The 20,550-nt window shown below is 44.8% G+C and overlaps 1 protein-coding gene across 2 annotated transcripts in view; it reads left to right on the forward strand.

Annotated features, from left to right (window-relative positions):
- Positions 1 to 20,550, forward strand: part of LOC120924687 (receptor-type tyrosine-protein phosphatase kappa-like) — a 60,114-nt gene that overhangs the window by 28,234 nt on the left and 11,330 nt on the right. For both annotated transcript variants that reach the window (XM_040335693.1, XM_040335694.1), the window contains exons 9-10: positions 2,495 to 2,684; positions 7,706 to 7,787. In XM_040335693.1, the coding sequence (XP_040191627.1) occupies positions 2,495 to 2,684; positions 7,706 to 7,787 (272 nt within the window). The remainder of the gene's footprint in view (positions 1 to 2,494; positions 2,685 to 7,705; positions 7,788 to 20,550) is intronic.

A 20,550-nucleotide genomic window follows, 5' to 3' on the forward strand; every position in this document is an offset into this window, starting at 1 on the left:
CACAATTGTTGGGGGATCGTGTCCCTTCAAACCTCCACTGCCCCCCGGAATAAACACTGGATGTTCAGCAACCACAATGTGACCTGTGAGCCGATCTGGAGGATTTCCGTAAAGAATTGTATCAGTAGATCTTCTTTTTTATTCAGTTTGTTCAGTAGATGAATGTTTATTTTATTATATTGTATCCCTGGACTATTATTTCCTCTCATTTCCAAAATTAGAGCACACCTACAAGAAAAAAAAAATGTAACCCCTTCGCGCCCAAGGGTAAAACTAATGTTAATGCCTAACCACAATTTTGCAACTTTGACATGTGTTAGTAAAACTGTACATATCATCACAACAACTTTGTGCATCCAGGTGGATTATACATCATTTTGTTCAGGACAAATTGGGCTTTCATTTGTTGGTTAAAGGTAAAGGATATCTCCTTATATTTTTTTTATTATGAAGGAAAAACTGTCCCAAAATAGTAAAAAAATTTTTTTAAATGTATCGGTAAATTTCTCGCTACTACCATAACCTACCACCAAAGAATATTTTAAAATAAATTCTCCTGCTCCTGCCGATCGCAGTGATACCACATATGTGTATGATAGTTGTTGTTTGAACCCGTAGTACAGCCCAGAAACAATAGTGTGCATTTTGTTTATTTTTTTTATCCTACCTAAAACACACTGATACTCATTAAAAAAAATCCTGACCAAAAAATACTGACCCTGACCTTTGACATTTGACCTTGGCCTTGACCCAAACTCTAACCCTGACCTAGATCAAACCTTAATCTAGGTATTTGTATTTTATTATTATTATTATTATTATTATTTTTATTTTTTTTTCACACACTTTTTTTTCTCTTTGCAATGAAAGAGTGAGATACTGTACAATGTATATCTTCCCTCCATTCACAGAGAGAGAAAACATGGGGGCGGGCCTCGAAGTGACTGATCACCGTGCTAGCCAATCAGAGGCCATCACAGCGATCAGTTTTATTAGTTTTTTTGCTTTTTTCTGAAAATTCGTAAATTCGTAAATCCGGGAAATTCGAAAATTCGTAATTTCAGAAAATTTGGGAAATTCAAACATTCGGAATTTCAGGAAATTCGGAAATTTGGGATTCGAAAATTCAGAAATTCAAAAAATGTGGAATTCGTAAATTTGAAAATTCAGGAAATTCGGAAATTCGGAATACAGAAATTCGGAAATTTTGAAATTCAGGAAATTCGGAAATCGGAAATTCAGAATTCAGAAGTTCGGGAATTCGGAAATTCGAAAGTCCAATTTTCGAAAATCCAATTTTCGAAATTTCCCATTTTTTTATTTTAGATTTTTTAATTTTGCAATTTTGAATTTCGGATTTCAAATTTTCCCATTTTCAAATTTCTGAAATTCAGAATTTGCGAAATTCGAAAATTCAGAAATTTGAAAATCCAATTTTGAAATTTCCCATTTTCGAATTTTAGATTTCAGAGTTAACAAATTTGTCAAAATTTGTTAAAAACCGAATTCGGAACTAAACGAATTGCACATGTCTAGCGATCAGGTGACCTGGAATCGGGTGTTCCAGGTCCCGATCGTTAGTACAGGGCCCAGGGCCCTTGGTGAGATGGATACGCAAATATGCAGCCACCTAAAAAAAGAAAAAAAGACCAGGGGCCGGATTCAGATACAATGGTGTATCTTTCCGGGCGGCGTAACGTATCTCAGATATGGTACGCCGCCGTAACTTAGGGCGCAAGTTCCATATGCAGAAAGAACTTGCACCCTTAGTTATGGCGGCGTAACGTATGTGTGTCGGCGTAAGCCCGCCTAATTCAAATGGGGATGATGTGGGTGTGTTTTATGTAAAATCACTGTGACCCCATGTATTTGACGTATTTTACGAACGGCACATGCGCCGTTCGTGAAAAAATCCCAGTGCGCATGCTCGAAATTACGCCGCAAGTCGTCATTGCTTTAGACGTGAACGGAACTTACGTACAGCCCTATTCGCGAACAAATTTGCAGACGATGTAAAATTTTCAAAACTCGACGCGGGAACGACGTCCATACTTAACATTGGCTACGCCTCATATAGCAGGGGTAACTTTAGGCCGAAAAAAGCCTAACGTAAACAACGTAAAAAAATGCGGCGGGCGGACGTACGTTTCTGAATCGGCGTATCTACCTAATAAGCATATTCATTGCATAAATATACGGAAGCGCCACCTAGCGGCCAGCGTAAATATGCAGCCTAAGATACTAAGACACTTACGCCGGTCGGATCTTAGGGAAATCTATGCGTAACTGATTCTATGAATCAGTTGCATAGTTACGACCACGCACACTCAGAGATACGACGGCGTATCCGGAGATACGCCGTCGTATCTCCTTTCTGAATCCGGGCCCAGGTGTAGTGGGGCCACATATTTGTGTTAAGTCGGCATCAAGGGGTTAATTGGGTTTCTCCAATTCTATTACTAACTCGATTTTTATTTTTCATCTCTTCTTATAGCTGACTATCTCAGCCAGGAGGGACTACGATCGGTCCTTTGCTATGGATGACTCCATCTGGTTTCCCCCCAGTGTAACAGAATATAAAATCCCCTTCCAGTATGGGGCCACCTACACCATCACCCTCCGGGCATTCACATCCGCCGGAGCCGAAAGGATGCGAGAATGGATTACCGAAACCAATATTGGAGGTAATCTTATCCAAGATTGGCTAAAAAATAAGTTGATAACGATTGCTCTTTGATGTGCCTGGTACAATTACCGCTATGGAAAATCTTACAGCATTTATTCCTATTCCGTGACGGTCAGGGGGGGTCAGGCTTGAAGGCCAGTAACTATAGCAGTAGAGAGGCTTCCAATGACCGGCTGAATAAGTACAGAAGAAGGTCACCCTGGTGGATGACACGGCCCATCTGAGGTGGGAGGTCTAAGTACTAACTGGTACTTACCAGTGCTCCTTATGGTAATGATGGGTTTTAGTTGCATGTTAGTACCAGGTCACGGCCCTCAGGGTTGCCCCACCAAGAGGAGAGCAAGCCCAGGTCCAGTAGCAGATATAGCAGGTAGGGAAAGGAAGAAGCGTAGAGCTGGGAGATTGATGTTTTTTGGCCCTCCTCTCGTCCTGTAGCTACCACGCAGCCAATCGCTTACATCACATCCAGGCTGCGGGGGTTTTCTGGTGACGGCATCTCCGGTTCTTGCGTTCTTCTAGCGCAGCCATTTTGTTGGATCCTACAGCAGCATTGTTTATATGGAGTCCTGTGGCTGCCATGCTTGGTTTTGGCTTCCCTGGGTTTGATGGCCAATTTTTTTACCCTCTTACCTTGAACTTTCGGTTATCCACAAAAAACATACCCGTCTCGGTATGTATGTGAGCTGCTCAGGCTGCTAGGAAGTGTAGTCCTGTGACCAGGGAAATGTGTGTGTGTGTGCTGCTAAGGCTTGGTGGTAAGGGGTATGCAGTGGTGGCTGGTGCTCAGCATTTTTGGGGGGGGCGCAAACTGAGCCACTGTGCCCATTAAACTCAGCCACTGTGCCCATCATACGCAGCCACTTTGCCCATCAAACGCAGCCACTTTGCCTATCAAACGCAGCCACTGTGCCCATCAAACGCAGCCACTGTGCCCATCAAACGCAGCCACTTTGCCCATTAAAGGCAGCCACTTTGCCCATTAAACGCAGCAACTTTTCCCATCAAACACAGCCACTTTTCCCATCAATCGCAGTTACTTTGCCAATTAAACGCAGCCACTTTGCCCATCAAACACAGCCACTTTGCCCATCAAACGCAGCCACTTTGCACATCAAACGCAGCCACTTTGCCCATCAAACACAGCCACTTTTCCCATCAAACGCAGCCACTGTGCCCATCAAACGCTCCCACTGTGCCCGAAATGATGCCACTGTGCCTCAAATGTTTCCACTGTGCCCAAAATGTTGCCACTGTGCCCCATGTGCTGCCAATGTGCCCAATGTGCTGCCACTGTGCCCCATGTGCTGCTACTGTGCCCAAATGTTGCCACTGTGCCCAAATGTTTCCACTGTGCCCCAAGTGCTGCCACTCTGCCCTGTCATCAAACGCAGCCACTGTGCCCATCAAACGCAGCCACTGTGCACATCAAACGCAGCCACTGTGCCCATCAAACGCAGCCACTTTGCCCATCAAACTCAGCAACTTTGCCCATCAAACGCAGCCACTGTGCCCATCAAACGCAGCCACTGTGCCTATCAGACGCTCCCAGTGTGCCCCAAGTGCTGCCACTGTGCCCCAAGTGCTGCCACTATGCCCCAAATGTTGCCACTGTGCCCCCTCGTCATCTGCCCGGCACTTACCTTGTCTCGGGTGGGCAGCGGGTGACGACGGCGAGCAGTGTTTGGTGTCCTCCATCTTCCCTGACCCCCATGTCTTCGCCCGCTCCTCCTCTCGTCCTGCGCTGTGATTTGATGCCTTATAGGTGTCCAGGGTTGGACTGGGACAGAAATTTGGCCCTGGACTTCATCCAGACTGGCCCACTTTGACAGGTCTCTCCCATGGCGGCCGGACAACTCCCGCCCCCCTCCCCCCGGCCACCCAAGCCCCCTCTCCCCCTTCACTAGCCACTAGCCGTTCTACTTTATTAGAGTAGAATGGCTGGTACTGATACTCTTATAGGCAGTACCAGTGGGGAAGCTAGAGATTATTTCACCCGGGGCAAAGAATCAGTTTGGTGCCCCCCCCTTATGGGACAAGATTAGGCAGAAGTGAGAAACTTCCAGGCCATAGCTGTTGAGTCAGCTGTATGTCCCCTCCCCCCATGCTCCTCTGTCGTCCCCCCTGCTCCTCTGATCCTCCCCCCTGCTTCTTTGTTCCCCCCAGGTGAGCGCTGCAGGGAGGGAGAGACAGAGGAGCGGAGGGGGGAGGCAGTCCGCTGTCACTGAAGCCGGCCCACTGAGCCATCGGCCCACCGGGAAACTCCCTGTAGTCCCAATGGTCAGTCCATCCCTGTAGGTGTCCAATCACAGCGCTTGTCGCTTCAGACAATCTGGTGACAGGTAATACAGACCCGGTGCACCTGATTGGCTGGGAGGCGGTTCAATGTTAGGAAAGCAAATTCCTTTGCTTTCCTAACATACAGCTGAGTGAGAAGTGAACGCACAGCGTTGCGCCTGCTTCTCACATTTTTGGGTGCCTATTAGAGCCAAGGGCCCTAATCAGGTGCATCCAAAAAACACCCCCTCCGCTGTAATTCAGGTGCCCGTTGCCCGAAAAGGGGCCGGACACCTGAATAGGGGGTGTCAGCAGCGACCATCTATGTATGGTAATTGGAGAGTGACAGAGGATTGGAGGCTTCAGAGAACAATGGGGTGACCCTTAAAGGTCGCACAGCTGGAAGAAACGGCTAGACTCCTGATGACCTTATACAAGAAAATGGTGGCAGGGGACTGAGATAGAGAGGTGGCTTACACCAATTAAAAGCAGAAGATCCCGGGAGCCGCACATCAGAGCAAGACCTGCTGTGTGTGGACAGGTGGTAGTCTCAGCCTGGACCCCCACCAGGCCACATCCCCAATACATTTCACTCCGCCCACTGGAGCTTACTTATGGGGATAGATGCATTGGGGGCGTGGCTTGGCGTGGGTCCAGGCTGAGACTGTCACTTGTCTACACACAGCAGGTCTTGTTCTGATGCGAGGCTCTCAGGATCTTCTGCTCTTATCTGTCATTGTCTGGAGTGTGGGTGGGATCCACACAGTGGCAGGCACAGGACTACACTTCAGAGACATCTAGGTGTCCTGGAGTGGTGTGTACAGTGGTAACCTCAGCCTGCACTCCAACCAGGCCACGCCCCTCAACGTGTTTCACTCAACCCCCAGAGGTCAGTCATGGCTCTGGTGGGGGTGGAGTGAAACGCGTTGGGACCGTGGCCAGGTTGAAGTTACCAATCTACACACCACTACAGGGCACCTAGATGTCTCTGAAGTGTAGCCCTGTGCCTGCCGCTGTGAGGAGTCCACCCACACTCCAGACAATGAAAGAGCAGAAGATCCCGGGAGCCTGCTGTGTGTAGACAAGTGGCAGTCTCAGCCTGGACCCCCACCAGGCCACGCCCCCAATGCCTCTAACCCCATGAGTAAGCTCCAGTGGGCGGAGTAAAATGAATTGGGGATGTGGCCTTGTAGGGTTCCAGGCTGAGACTACCACTTGTCTACACACAGCAGGTCCTGCTATGATGTGCGGCTCCCGGGATCTTCTGCTCCTCACTGGTGTAAGCCACCGCTCTTATCAGCACTCTAGGTCCCCTGATCAGCACTCTAGGTCCCCTGATCAGCACTCTAGGTCCCCTGATCAGCACTCTAGGTCCCCTGATCGGCACTCTAGGTCCCCTGATCAGCACTCTAGGTCCCCTGATCGGCACTCTAGGTCCCCTGATCGGCACTCTAGGTCCCCTGATCAGCACTCTAGGTCCCCTGATCAGCACTCTAGGTCCCCTGATCAGCACTCTAGGTCCCCTAATCAGCACTCTAGGTCCCCTGATCGGCACTCTAGGTCCCCTGATCAGCACTCTAGGTCCCCTGATCAGCACTCTAGGTCCCCTGATCGGCACTCTAGGTCCCCTCATCAGCACTCTAGGTCCCCTGATCAGCACTCTAGGTCCCCTAATCAGCACTCTAGGTCCCCTGATCGGCACTCTAGGTCCCCTGATCAGCACTCTAGGTCCCCTGATCAGCACTCTAGGTCCCCTGATCGGCACTCTAGGTCCCCTCATCAGTACTCTAGGTCCCCTGCCACCATTTTCTTGTATGATGTCATCAGTCCAGCTGTTTCTTCCGGGTTCTTTGAGCCAGCCCCCCGATGACACGCAGATACCCGTGTACAGTATGGCAGAGAGTTCCGGAACCTGCATGGTGAGACACGGAGTGCCCTGAAGCCTCCTGGATGTGTGATGTCAGTATCCCAGGAGACAGCAGGCGGTGGGGTGACATCATTCCCACCTAGGCAAGAAAGCAGGAAGTGTGGAGGTTGGGACTCCCCCCCATAAAAAATAGTTTTCAGTTGTGTAAAGTGTGAGGAAGGGTTGGGGAGGAGAAAATAAATAAAGTTAGGGTGAGGGGTCACTATAAGCTCTCTGGTCTCCTCTTATCCCTTATAAATGTTATTGTGTATCCATTCCATATACAGTGGAACCTTGGATTATGAGCATAATCCGTTCCAGGAGAACGCTTGTAATCCAAAGCACTCGCATATCAAAGCGAGTTTCCCCATAGAAGTCAATAGAAACCAAAATAATTTGTTCCGCTTTGACTTCAGTGGCATGCAATACCGCATGTGGCCATAAGTGGGGGCACCAGGGAACCTCGGAAGTACTGGGAAATGCTCGGGGACAGCTCGGCTGAACTCAGAAAACCTCAGACTCGGGAACTGAGTATTTCAGAACGTCTCCGCTCGGCTCAGCTCCGGCGCCCCCCTCACCTCTGGCCAAATGCGGTATTGCACACCGCTTTGGCTTGAATCCTGCTAATTTTACGAGACAAACTGAGTCAGGATTTTAAAAAAAACAGCACTCGTATTGCGAAACGCTCGTTAACCGCATTACTCGCAATCCGAGGTTCCACTGTATCGGGGTGCAGATCTCCCCATGGAAACATGTGATTGGATGTGTGATGTTCATTGATGATACGACTGGAGTTATAAGTAGGTAAGAAATCAACGTAATCTCCGGATTTCTTTCAGACCCTCCTCATCATCCAAAGGATACGCTCAGAGGAAACACGCTACAGCTGAACCCGGTCCCTGCAGCCAATGGACCAATCAGGTTAGAGAGTCATGTATTCTGTAGACTAGAGATGTTTGTTTTTTCGGATTTGCTTGTTAAAGTGATTGTTATTTTTATAGGAAAGAGAACAAGACTTTACAAACATGTTGGCCCAGATTCACGAACAATTACGGTGGCGTAACGTATCCCCTTTACGTTACTCCGCCGCAAGTTTTCGTCGTAAGTGCTTGATTCACAAAGCACTTGCGTGTAAACTTGCGGCGGCGTAGCGTAAAGCCGTCCGGCGCAAGCCTGCCTAATTCAAATGGGGCGTGTACCATTTAAATTCCCGCGCCGAACGTTCTGCGCATGCTCCGTTAGGAAATTTCCCACCGTGCTTTGCGCGAAATTACGGCGCCCCGACGTGTTTTTTGAACGGCGACGTGCGTTACGTCCTTTCGTATTCCCGGACGTCTTACGCAAAAAAAAAAAAATTGAAATTCGACACGGGAACGACGGCCATACTTTAACATGGCTGGTCTAAATCTAAGCCATGAAATAGCAGGCTGAAGTTTGCGACGGGAAAAACCGACTAGTGACGACGTAAGAGAATGCAACGAACGCGCGTACCTTCGTGGATCGCCCTAAACAGCTAATTTGCATACCCGACAGGGAAAACGACGCGAACTCCACCCAGCGGTCGCTGAAGTATTGCATCCTAAGATCTGAAGCCGTACGCCTGTCGGATCTTAGCCAAAAGCCGTTGTATCTTTGTTTGTGAATTACAAATAAAGATACGACGCGGCAAATTTGAAAGTATGCCGGAGTTTTAGCAGATACTCCGGCGTACTTTTTCTGTGAATCTGTCCCGTTATACTTACCTCCTCTGTTGCAGTTGGATTTGCACAGAGCAGCCCCGATCCTCCTCTTCTCAGGTCCCTCTTCGGTTCACCTGGCCCCTCCCTCCTGTTCAGTGAACCCACAGCAAGCAGGGGGGGCACCCAAGCTGAGTCACGGACCATTTAGGTGGTCAAAGACCGGGCCACCTTTTGCGATTCGGCACTGCGTCGCTTTAACTGACAATTGCACGGTCGTGCGACGTGGCTCCCAAACAAAACTGACGTCCTTTTTTTCCCCACAAATAGAGCTTTCTTTTGGTGGTATTTGATAACCTCTGCGGTTTTAATTTTTTGCGCTATATAAACAAAAATAGAGCGACAATTTTGAAAAAAATTCTATATTTTTTACTTTTTGCTATAATAAATATCCCCCAAAAATATATAAATATATAAAAAAAAAATCCTCAGTTTAGGCCGCTACGTATTCTTCTACATATTTTTGGTAAAAAAATCGCAATAAGTGTTTATTGATTGGTTTGCGCAAACGTCATAGGGCCAGATCCACAAAGAAGTTACGTCGGCGTGTCTATTGATACGCCGCATAACTTCTAGGTTGCTCCAGCGTATCTTTGTTTTGTATCCACAAAACAAGATACGCCTGAAGCTGGGCTAGATCCGACTGGCGTACGTCTTAGTACGCCGTCGGATCTAAGGTGCATATTTACGCTGGCCGCTAGGTGGCGCTTCCGTCGATTTCCGCGTCGAGTATGCAAATTAGCTAGATACGCCAATCCACAAACGTACGTCCGGCCGGCGCATTTTTTTACGTTGTTTCCGTAAGGCTTTTTCCGGCGTAAAGTTACCCCTGCTCTATGAGGCGTAGCCAATGTTAAGTATGGACGTCGGGCCAGCGGCGAATTTTCCGTCGTTTACGTTGTTAGCGTAAAACGTTTTCTCGAATAGGGCTTTGCGTAGAATTACATTCACGTCGAAAGCATTGGCTTGTTGCAGGTTAATTTGGAGCATGCGCACTGGGATACCCCCACGGACGGCGCATGCGCGTTAAAAAAAAACGTCATTTACGTGGGGTCAAGACGTATTAACATAAAACACGCCCACAACTTAGTAATTTGAATTGCGCGCCCTTACGCCGGCACATTTACACTACGCCGACGTAACTTACGGCGCAAATTCTTTGTGTATACTGGAAATACGCTGTAAGTTACGGCGGCGTAGTGTATCAGAGATACGATACGCCGGACTTACAAATGTGCCGCGCTACGTGGATCTGGGCCATAGCGTCTGCAAAGTAGGGGACTGTTTTATGGCATTTTTTTTTATTTTTGTTACTAGTAATGGCGGCGATCAGCGATTGTTATCGGGACTGCGATATTTTGGCGGACACATCGGACACTTTTGACACCATTTTGGGACCATTGTCATTTATACAGCGATCAGTGCTATAAAAATGCACAGATTACTGTAAAAATGACACTGGCAGTGAAGGGGTTAACCACTAGGTGGCGCTGCAGGGGTAAAGTGTTCCCTAGGAAGGGATTCCTACTGTTAGGGGGCGTGGCTACACATCACCCGTCACTGACTGAAGGCATTCCCCTGTTCTGCCCTTGCCGACCGCAATCGTGGGACTCCTGGTAACATCTGTTCCCTGATATAGGGAACGACGATCAGTGATGTCACACGTCCAGCCCTGCCCCCCTACAGTTAGAAACACACATGAGGTCACATTTAACCCCTACAGCGCCCCCTAGTGGTTAACCCCATTCACTGCCACAGTAATCAGTGCATTTTTATGGCACGTTTTGCTGTGAAAATGACAATGGTCCCAAAAATGTGTCAAAAGTGTCCGATGTGTCCGCCATAATGTCGCAGTCACGAAAAAAAAATTCGCTGATCGCCGCCATTAGTAGTAAAAAAAATATTAATAAAAATGCCATAAATCTATCCCTTATTTTGTAGACGCTATAACTTTTGCGCAAATCAATCAATAAATGCTTATTGCGATTTTTTTTTTTACCAAAAACATGTAGAAGAATACGTATCAGACAAAAGTGAGGGAAAATTATTTTTTTATATATTTTTGGGGGATATTTATTATAGCAAAAAGTAAAAAATATTGCATCTTTTTAAAAATTGTCGCTTTATTTTTTGTTTATAGCGCAAAAAATAAAAACCGCAGAGGTGATAAAATACCACCAAAAGAAAGCTCTATTTGTGGGAAAAAAAAGGACGCTAATTTTGTTTGGGAGCCACGTCGCACGACCGCGCAATTGTCAGTTAAAGCGACGCAGTGCCAAATCGCAAAAAGGTGCAAGGTCCTTAACCTGCATATTGGTCCGGGTCTTAACCGGTTAACTAACTTTTCCGAAAATTCGAAAGAGTGAAAATCCGTAATTAGAAAATCCAAAAATCAGAAAGAACGACAATCTGAAATTCTTAAAATTCCAAAAATTGGAAAACCTGAAGATTCGAAAATTAAAAAAACGAAAAATAAGAACATTCAATAATCCAAAATGATAACTAACTAACTAATAATAACTAACTAATAATAACTAACTAATAATAACTAACTAATAATAACTAACTAACTAATAATAACTAACTAATAATAACTATTACTAACCATTAAATTACAGGTATTGGAATTTCCTTTCAAATTTGGCTGTTAGTGAACGTAACCAATATGGGCCAGATTCAGGTACAAATGCGGCGGCGTAACGTATCGTCTTTACGTTACACCGCCGCAAGTTTTTCCCGTAAGTGCTTGATTCACAAAGCACTTGAGTATAAACTTGCGGCGGAATAACGTAAAGACGTCCGGCGCAAGCCCGCCTAATTCAAATGGGGCGTGTACCATTTAAATTAGGCGCGCTCCCGCGCGAACGTTCTGCGCATGCTCTGTTAGTAAATTTCCCGACGTGCTTTGCGCGAAATTACGGCGCCCCGACGTGTTTGTGAATGGCGACGTGCGTAGCGTACTTATGCAGAAGAAATAAAAAAAAATCGACGCGGGAACGACGGCCATACTTTAACATGGCTGGTGTAAAGTTAAGCCATGAAAAAGATTGCTTAACTTTGCGACGGGAAAAAACGATGTAACGCACGCAAGTAGCTTCGTGGATCGCCGTAAAAGCTAATTGGCATACCCGACGCTGGAAAACGACGCGAACTCCACCCAGTGGCGGCCGAAGTATTGCAGCCTAAGATCCGAAGGCGTACGAAGCCGTAAGCCTGTCGGATCTTAGCCAAATGCCGTCGTATCTTTGTTTGTGAATCACAAATTAAGATACGACGCGGCAAATTTGAAAATACGCCGGAGTATCAGCGGATACTCCGGCGTACTTCTTCTGTGAATCTGGCCCTTAGAAATTATCCAAAGTTACGAATTATCCGAAATAACAAACGCTACATCTAAACCAATTGAACGTAACAAATTAATAATAAATAATATTAATAAAAAAAATATATTATTATTATTTATTATTATTAATTTGTTACGTTCCATTAGTTTAGATGCTGCATTTGTTACTCCAGATAAATTCATATTCATTAAGTTCACTAACAGCCAAATTTGAAAGAAAATTCCAATTCCCGTCTATAATTTAATAGTTATTATTAGTTAGTTATTTGAGATTTTTGGATTTTCGTTCTTATTTTCGAATTTTCAGATTTTTACGAATTATCGAAATAATGAATATTGCATCTAATGGAATGGAATGTAATGAATTAGAATTTTTCCGAAGTTACGAATTTATCCAAAATAACAAATTTTGATCATAACGAATAACACCATAGGTGTGCGCAGCTTATTGCATAACGGTGTGCACCCCAAAGCTCAAACTCACATGTGTCTGTATATATTTATATATAGACAATGGCCCGGATTCACGCAGCACTTACGCCGACGTATCTCGGGATACGCCGCGTAAGTGTAAATGTGCGCCGTCGTATCTATGCGCCGTGCCCACAGAACTAGATACGCCTGAAAATAGGCTTCCTACGACCGACGTAAGTTTCCTACGCCGTTGTATCGTGGGCGCATATTTACGCTGGCCGCAAGGGGCGCTCCCATTGATTTACGACTCGAATATGCAAATGAGTGAGATACGCCGATTCACGAACGTACTTGCGCCCGGCACATTAATATATGCGGTTTACGTAAGGCTTACGTCCGGCGTATAGTTATTCCCCATCTATGAGGCGCAACTCATGCAAAGATATGGACCAGGGAGCAGCCGTCGTATTTTACGTAGTTTACGTAGTAGTACGTGAATAGGGCTGGGCGTAGGTTACGTTCACGTCGTAGGCAGTGATTCGACGTATCTTAGGGAGTATTTTCGACATGATTCTGAGCATGCGCACTGGGATGCGTCCACGGGACGGCGCATGCGCCATTCGTTCGGCCCATCATTTGCATGGGGTCACGCTTCATTTACATGGATCACGCCCACTTCCATCTACTTTGAATTGGGCTGGCTTACGCCTACAAATTTACGGTACGCCAGCGCAACGTTGGGAGCATTTGCTTTGTGAATTCCATGCTTGCCTCTCTGCGTTGCGTCGGCGTAGCATAAAAGAGATATATATGCGCTGATGTATGTGAATCTGGGCCAATGTCAGTAGGGCAGAGATTGGTGTCAGTAGTTTATCTGAATTATTTGTTTATCTTTACTTTTTTACAGTAACATTTTTTATTCTTTTTTACCATATTTTTTTAACAATAATTTATTAGATTTTTTTTTTTTAGGAGCCTTGTATATATTTATATAAAGACAGTGGCCCGGATTCACATACATCAGCGCATATTTATGCTGCCGTAGCGTATCTTTTTTACGCTACGCCGACGCAGCGCAGAGAGGCAAGCACTGGATTCACAAAGCACTTGCTCCCAAATCTGCGCTGGGTTTCCTAGGCGTAAGTGGAAGTGGGCGTGAGCCATGCTAATGAGGCGTGACCCCATGCAAAATATGGGCCGAGTGCCAGACACATACATATAACAACGGTGCATGCGCCGTCCCAGGGCCGCATCCCACATCGGAACTACTCCCTAAGATACGCCGGATCACTGCCTACGGCGTGAACGTAACCTACGCCTAGTCATATTCACGTCCTACGTAAACTACGTAAAATACGTCGGCTTGTGTTCCCTGGTGCAGCCCTTTGCATGGATGCTGCTGAGTTACACCTCCTTTATGGGGCATAACTTTACGCCGGACGTATGACTTTACGCGCACTGCGTCGGACGGACAGACGTTTGTGAATCGGCGTATCTCCCTCATTTGCATATGTGAATAGAAAATCAATGGGAGCGCCAAATGCGTCCAGCGTAAATATGCGCCCACTCTACGCTGGCGTAGGCAAGTTACGTCGGCCGGATGAAGCCTATTTTTAGGCGTATCTTAGTTTGTGGGTCCGGCGCATATATACGACGGCGCATATTTGCACTTACGTGGCGTATCTCGAGATACGTTGGCGCAAGTGCTTTGTGAATCCGGGCCAATGTCAATAGGGCAGATATTGGTGTCAGTAGTTTCTTTTAATTATTTGTTTATTTTTACTCTTTTACAGTTATTTTTTTTTCTTATTCTTTATTTATTTATTATTATTTTTTTACAATATTTTTTTACAATAGTTTATTTGATTATTTTTTTTAGGAGCCCTGTATATTTATATATAGACAATGTCAGTAGGGCAGAAATTGGTGTCAGTAGTTTATTTTAATTATTTGTTTATTTTTACTCTTTTACAGTTATTTTTTTTTTTATTATTCTTTATTTATTTATTTCTTTATTATTTTTTTACGATATTTTTTTACAGTGATTTATTAGAATTTTTTTTTTAGGACCGCCATTTGGTGAACTATCAGGGATCTAAACAGACCCCCGATGTCTCACTTTTGACACAGAGGGCCATATTCTTATACATCTAAGGCGGCGGAACGTATGTACTTTACGTAACGCCGCCGCAAGTTTAAGTGGCAAGTGCCGGATTCCCAAACCACTTACCTGTAAACTTGCGGCGGCGTCGCGTAAAGTCCACCCGCGTAAGCCATCCTAATTCAAATGATCCTGGCAGGGGGCGTGGATCATTTAAATTAAGCGCGCTCCCGCGCCGATCGTAATGCGCATGCTCCGTCGGGTAAATTACCCGACGTGCATTGCGCTAAATGACGTCTCACGGACGTCATTTGTTTTGACTGTAACGTAAATGGCGTCCAGCGCCATTCACGGACGACTTACGCAAACGACGTTAAATTTTGAAATTTCGACGCGGGATCGACGGCCATACTTAACATTGAGTACGCCACCTAGGGGGCATCTTTATCTTTACGCCGCGTATCGCTTACGGAAACGACGTTAAAACACTACGACGGGCAAGCGTATGTTAGAGAATCGGCGTGACTAGTCATTTGCATATTCTACGCTGACCGCCACCTAGCGGTCAGCGTAAATATTGCAGCCTAAGATACAACGGCGCAGGCCGTCGTATCTTAGGCATGTTTAAGTGTATTTCAGTTTGAGAATACACTTAAAAATAGGAAACGGACTTACGTAGGCGTATCTGTTGATACGCCTACGTAACTTGTATAAGAATATGGCCCAGAGAAAGGAACTGAGGACAAAGATTCCCCAGTCTCTTTCTCCGCAGCCAAGCAGCAGGGGAAATCTGCGCAGCACACCTGGCACACCCTGTGCGCACGCCTATAAATAACACGAAAAAAACAAAAAATGAAACGAAAACAATCACATTTTTCGGCAGTGCACATGTCTAATAACTAATAGTAATACATGCCAATCACAATAAAAAATAAAAAATAAAATAAAAGTCAATCACTGAAGATAAAGTTGATATGATCTCCTTGAGGACAATATTAACGGATAGAGCCTTTAGTTTGTTTGATGAATGACACTAAGTTCTTAAAGTTGGTCAAACCACGAACACCCAGGTGACATGCATGCTTTTAGTGCAAATCCTCCACCATAAGAATAAGCTGCTTACCAAACGGCAAGTCTTTAATGCATTTGGCTTTAGCCCAGCCACGGCCTTTCAATCCTCTAGATACTTCAGGGTGGACACACTTGTAATTAAGCAGCGAGATCCCAGCCTCAGCATAGAATTGGAAGGCAGTTGCAGTTCACTCTCGTTACCCCCCGCTCAGGACATTAGCAATCAAGCGATCCAGACACATATATCAAGGATAAAGAAGGGGCACAATAGCGTAATACCGCAAGATAAGGAAATTTATTTAAAAGTAATGTACTTACATCAGTACGAATAAAAACAGCATATAACAGCAATAGTAAAGCCGGCCGGCTTGAGGAGCCCTCCTCCTTGGCGTGGTGACGTCACTGACGCAGCCTCCCAGACGCGTTTCGTCACTACTAGACGTTTTCAATGGGGGTAGGGCTAGCAGCAGTGAGACACCTTCATATAGCGGCCACTCAGTGTAAACGGCGATCCATGGGAACAGACTCCGCCATTTTTGTTGAGGGTAAATTTGCCCATACCGCCACGCTTAATGTGCGCGGCTTAGGACTGAGAATGTCCTTCCTCTTTGATGTTAGTACTCCCCTGTCGCAGAGTGAACTTTCCACTCGCCGCAAAAGAGGTCACAAAAAAAGGGGGGGATAAGTAATAAAAGTTTATAAAGCCTCCGTGGAGACTAATTAAATTAAATTTAGCCCACAGATTACTCATGGAAGCACAGAGTTCATATCCGGCACAGAATAATTCAACTCAGTGCTCACTGTGGCCATCTTGTGGGTAAATTAAAAATCTCTTATTAGATTAAACCTATTGATGTTTAAACCTAGGAAAAACACAGGCCTCTAAGCCTGTATAGGGCAAGGGTTATTAAAAAAAAGGTTTTATCTTCAGTAATAAAAATATAATGGGAAGACACGTTCTTATACAAAACCAGGATCTAAACAACAAGATCAAAAAAACCCTTCAAGTGATGAAGGTAAAAATAAATTTTAAATATACTGGTTTTGACCAATTATGTGATAATAAACCAAACAATGTGTTACATCAATTTTTAAATATATATATATTCAAACAAAATCGATATATCATTAAATTTACAAAAATTATGTGATAAGTCCCACCTGGGTGGGCAAAGGTGATATTGTGAAAAATCGCAATACGTGCTGCCCCACATCCTCACAGGTAAATATACCTCAAAGTGGGGGCGGGGAAGGAAAAACAAGAGAACACAATTATGTGTCCATAGTGAAAAAAGAAAAAATATATATATAAAATTGAAATTAAATATAATAAAAATGAAAAATAAAATGATAAGAAATTATGTGAAAAATTTTTTTTCCAAAAATTAGCATTTCCACATAGGTGGAAAATGTGTAAAAATTTATTTATTTATTAAAAATTAAATCTGTTGTGTAGATTTATAAGTAAAGGAAAAACAAAACTTAATTGTATATAAGAAAAAATGCTGAACCCGTGTCTGTTCCCATAGAGCCCATTACAAAGGTTCACATCAGGCATTATTAATAAAAGCATTTATATCCGTTTCAATATTGAGGCCATGGGGGCTATATGATTTCAACCGATGGATCCACCCCATTTCCATTTGGGAAATCTCCCGAACTAAATTACTACCCCTCCAATGCGCCTGGAATTTATCAATTCCAAGAAAAAGGGTATTGGAGGGGTCCTTATGGTGTTTAAGTCTGTAATGATTAGACACAGAGTGATTTCTAAAACCTGCAAGAATATTTGTGATATGTTCATTAACCCTTACTTGCAAGGATCTCTTGGTACGACCTATGTATTGAAGCCCACACGGGCATTGGACCAAATACACGACCCCAGTGGAGGCACAGGTAATACATGGCACAATTTTAAACTCCTTCTGGGTAACTGTAGAAGTGAAGGTGGTGACACATCTCCGTTGATTACTACTGAGGGCACACACACGACACCTGTTACACTTATAGTAACCCTTAAGTTGGTCGAAGAAGCCAATGCCCCTAAGGGGAGGGTCAATAACATTGACAGAAATTTTATTCCTAAGGGACTGTACTCCCTTAAAGATCACCTTCGGTTTTATTGGCAAAATTTCTCTCAACACAGGGTCATTCCTGGCAATGTGCCAATGCTTCTGGATCAGATGTGAAATGGACCGGTGCTGGATGGAATAAGAGGTAATGAAAGGCACACCCTCAAGGAATTGGTTTCCTTCAGCTTGTTCCCTTTCACGCAAAAGTTCATCCCTATCCATAGCTGCAATATGGTCAAGGGTGTCTTTTAAGGTGCTCTCATTATAACCCTTTTCTAGGAAACGCTCTGTAAGGACCCCAGCCTGATTTAAAAACTCTTGGTGGTCCGAGCAATTCCTCCTGAGCCTGAGATATTGACTCTTAGGGACTCCCTTGAGCCAAGGGGCATGATGGCAGCTATCGATAGGGATGAAGGCATTGCGGTCGGTGTCCTTAAAATAAGTGGAAGTGGCAAAGGAACCATAGTTGACACTTATATTTAAATCCAAATAATGGACACTAGTTTGGCTGGCCTCGTATTTTAACTCAATCCCTCTGTTGTTGGAATTGAGGTCATTGATAAAATCAACGAGGTCCTCATATTCACCAGCCCACAGGAGGAGGATGTCATCAATGTACCGTGCCCAAAGAGCAACTTGGGATACATTTCGCGAATAGATGACATCCTCCTCCCACCTGGCCATAAATAAATTGGCCAGGCTTGGGGCATACTTAGCCCCCATAGCCACCCCCGTGTCCTGTTTATAGAACACATTATCAAACCAGAAATAGTTTGATCCAGCAGCGAACTTTAACAGGGCCATAATAAATTCCACCTGTTTATTACAGAGCCCAGACTCTTTAGAAAGAAAATAAAGGACTGCATCCATACCCAAGGTATGGGGTATGATGGTATACAACGACTTTACGTCGATAGTAACCATCCACATCCCTGAGGCTGCTGTATGACTGGCGAGTATATTCATAATGTGCCTTGAATCCTTAACATAGGAAGGCACCTTTTTTACCAAGGGCTGCAAATAAAAATCAATATATCTGCCCACCCGGGACGTGATGGAATCAATCCCACTCACTATGGGACGTCCCGGGGGGCAGACAGGATCTTTATGCAGTTTCGGGAGATAATATATAGTGGGAGTCCGGGGGGCTTTAGGAATAAGAAAAAGTTTCTCCTTAATAGTCAATATACCTTCAAATAATCCTCTCTCCACTAAAATTTCTAATTCCCTTTTATATTTAAGTTTGGGGTCACTAGGGAGGACCGAATAGGTATCAGTGTCGTCAACAATTTTGTGCATCTCCTTTAAATAATCCACTTTGTCCAAGACGACAATGCCCCCCCCCTTGTCCGCCGGTCGGATAACTAAATCCTTATTTTTACAAAGAGAATCTAGACCCTCTTGTAAATTTTTTCTAAGTTTGGCTTTCTTAATTTCCATACCCTCTAGGTCTCTTAATAAGACATCCCTAAAGGTTTTCAAGGATGGTGCCATTCCACCAGGAGGGTTGAACAAAGAAGAATTAGATAGGCCTGAATGAACAAAGCCATTGGTTAGGAGTCGATGAGATGGAGTTATTCCAGCCATGTACCTTTTTATATGAATCTTCCTGACAAATTTATGTATATCCATGTAGGTACCAAACCTGTTAAGGCTCTGTGGAGAGGCTACTCCTCGGACAATAGTAACAACTGGCGTCAAGGTCCCTCAGGAGAATCTGAATACCCCTCCCCTGCCTATTTCCATCCCGAATCGGGACCAGGTTGGGAATACAATGTACCGGTTACAAACGCATTCTTCCCACTAAGTGATAGAGATGGTCCTGAACGGCCATTGGCCCCTGACGCATCTAACTACAATGGGCCAGCAGAAGGCATGTGGTTTGCACCACCCCCCTCACAATATCATGACGCTCCCACTCTGTCTGGTGTATCTGTTGCCCCCAGTGGTTCTTACAATTGGGGTTTTCACAGGCCAGGCCAGGGCACAAAAAGGTTAGTAGAAAGAGGAGAGGAAACAGAGGGGGGAGGAAGCATAGGGTCCAAACGCCCCAAAACGTAGTTGGTAGGGGTATCTTTAATTTAAGTACCAAAACCCTGACGGACTCTGAAAAATCCTTATTGGATAAGGGGTTAAAGTTCGCACCCCCACAGAGCCTTAACAGGTTTGGTACCTACATGGATATACATAAATTTGTCAGGAAGATTCATATAAAAAGGTACATGGCTGGAATAACTCCATCTCATCGACTCCTAACCAATGGCTTTGTTCATTCAGGCCTATCTAATTCTTCTTTGTTCAACCCTCCTGGTGGAATGGCACCATCCTTGAAAACCTTTAGGGATGTCTTATTAAGAGACCTAGAGGGTATGGAAATTAAGAAAGCCAAACTTAGAAAAAATTTACAAGAGGGTCTAGATTCTCTTTGTAAAAATAAGGATTTAGTTATCCGACCGGCGGACAAGGGGGGGGGCATTGTCGTCTTGGACAAAGTGGATTATTTAAAGGAGATGCACAAAATTGTTGACGACACTGATACCTATTCGGTCCTCCCTAGTGACCCCAAACTTAAATATAAAAGGGAATTAGAAATTTTAGTGGAGAGAGGATTATTTGAAGGTATATTGACTATTAAGGAGAAACTTTTTCTTATTCCTAAAGCCCCCCGGACTCCCACTATATATTATCTCCCGAAACTGCATAAAGATCCTGTCTGCCCCCCGGGACGTCCCATAGTGAGTGGGATTGATTCCATCACGTCCCGGGTGGGCAGATATATTGATTTTTATTTGCAGCCCTTGGTAAAAAAGGTGCCTTCCTATGTTAAGGATTCAAGGCACATTATGAATATACTCGCCAGTCATACAGCAGCCTCAGGGATGTGGATGGTTACTATCGACGTAAAGTCGTTGTATACCATCATACCCCATACCTTGGGTATGGATGC

The sequence above is a fragment of the Rana temporaria genome, chromosome 1 (genome assembly GCF_905171775.1).
Source record: "Rana temporaria chromosome 1, aRanTem1.1, whole genome shotgun sequence".
NCBI lineage: Eukaryota > Metazoa > Chordata > Amphibia > Anura > Ranidae > Rana > Rana temporaria.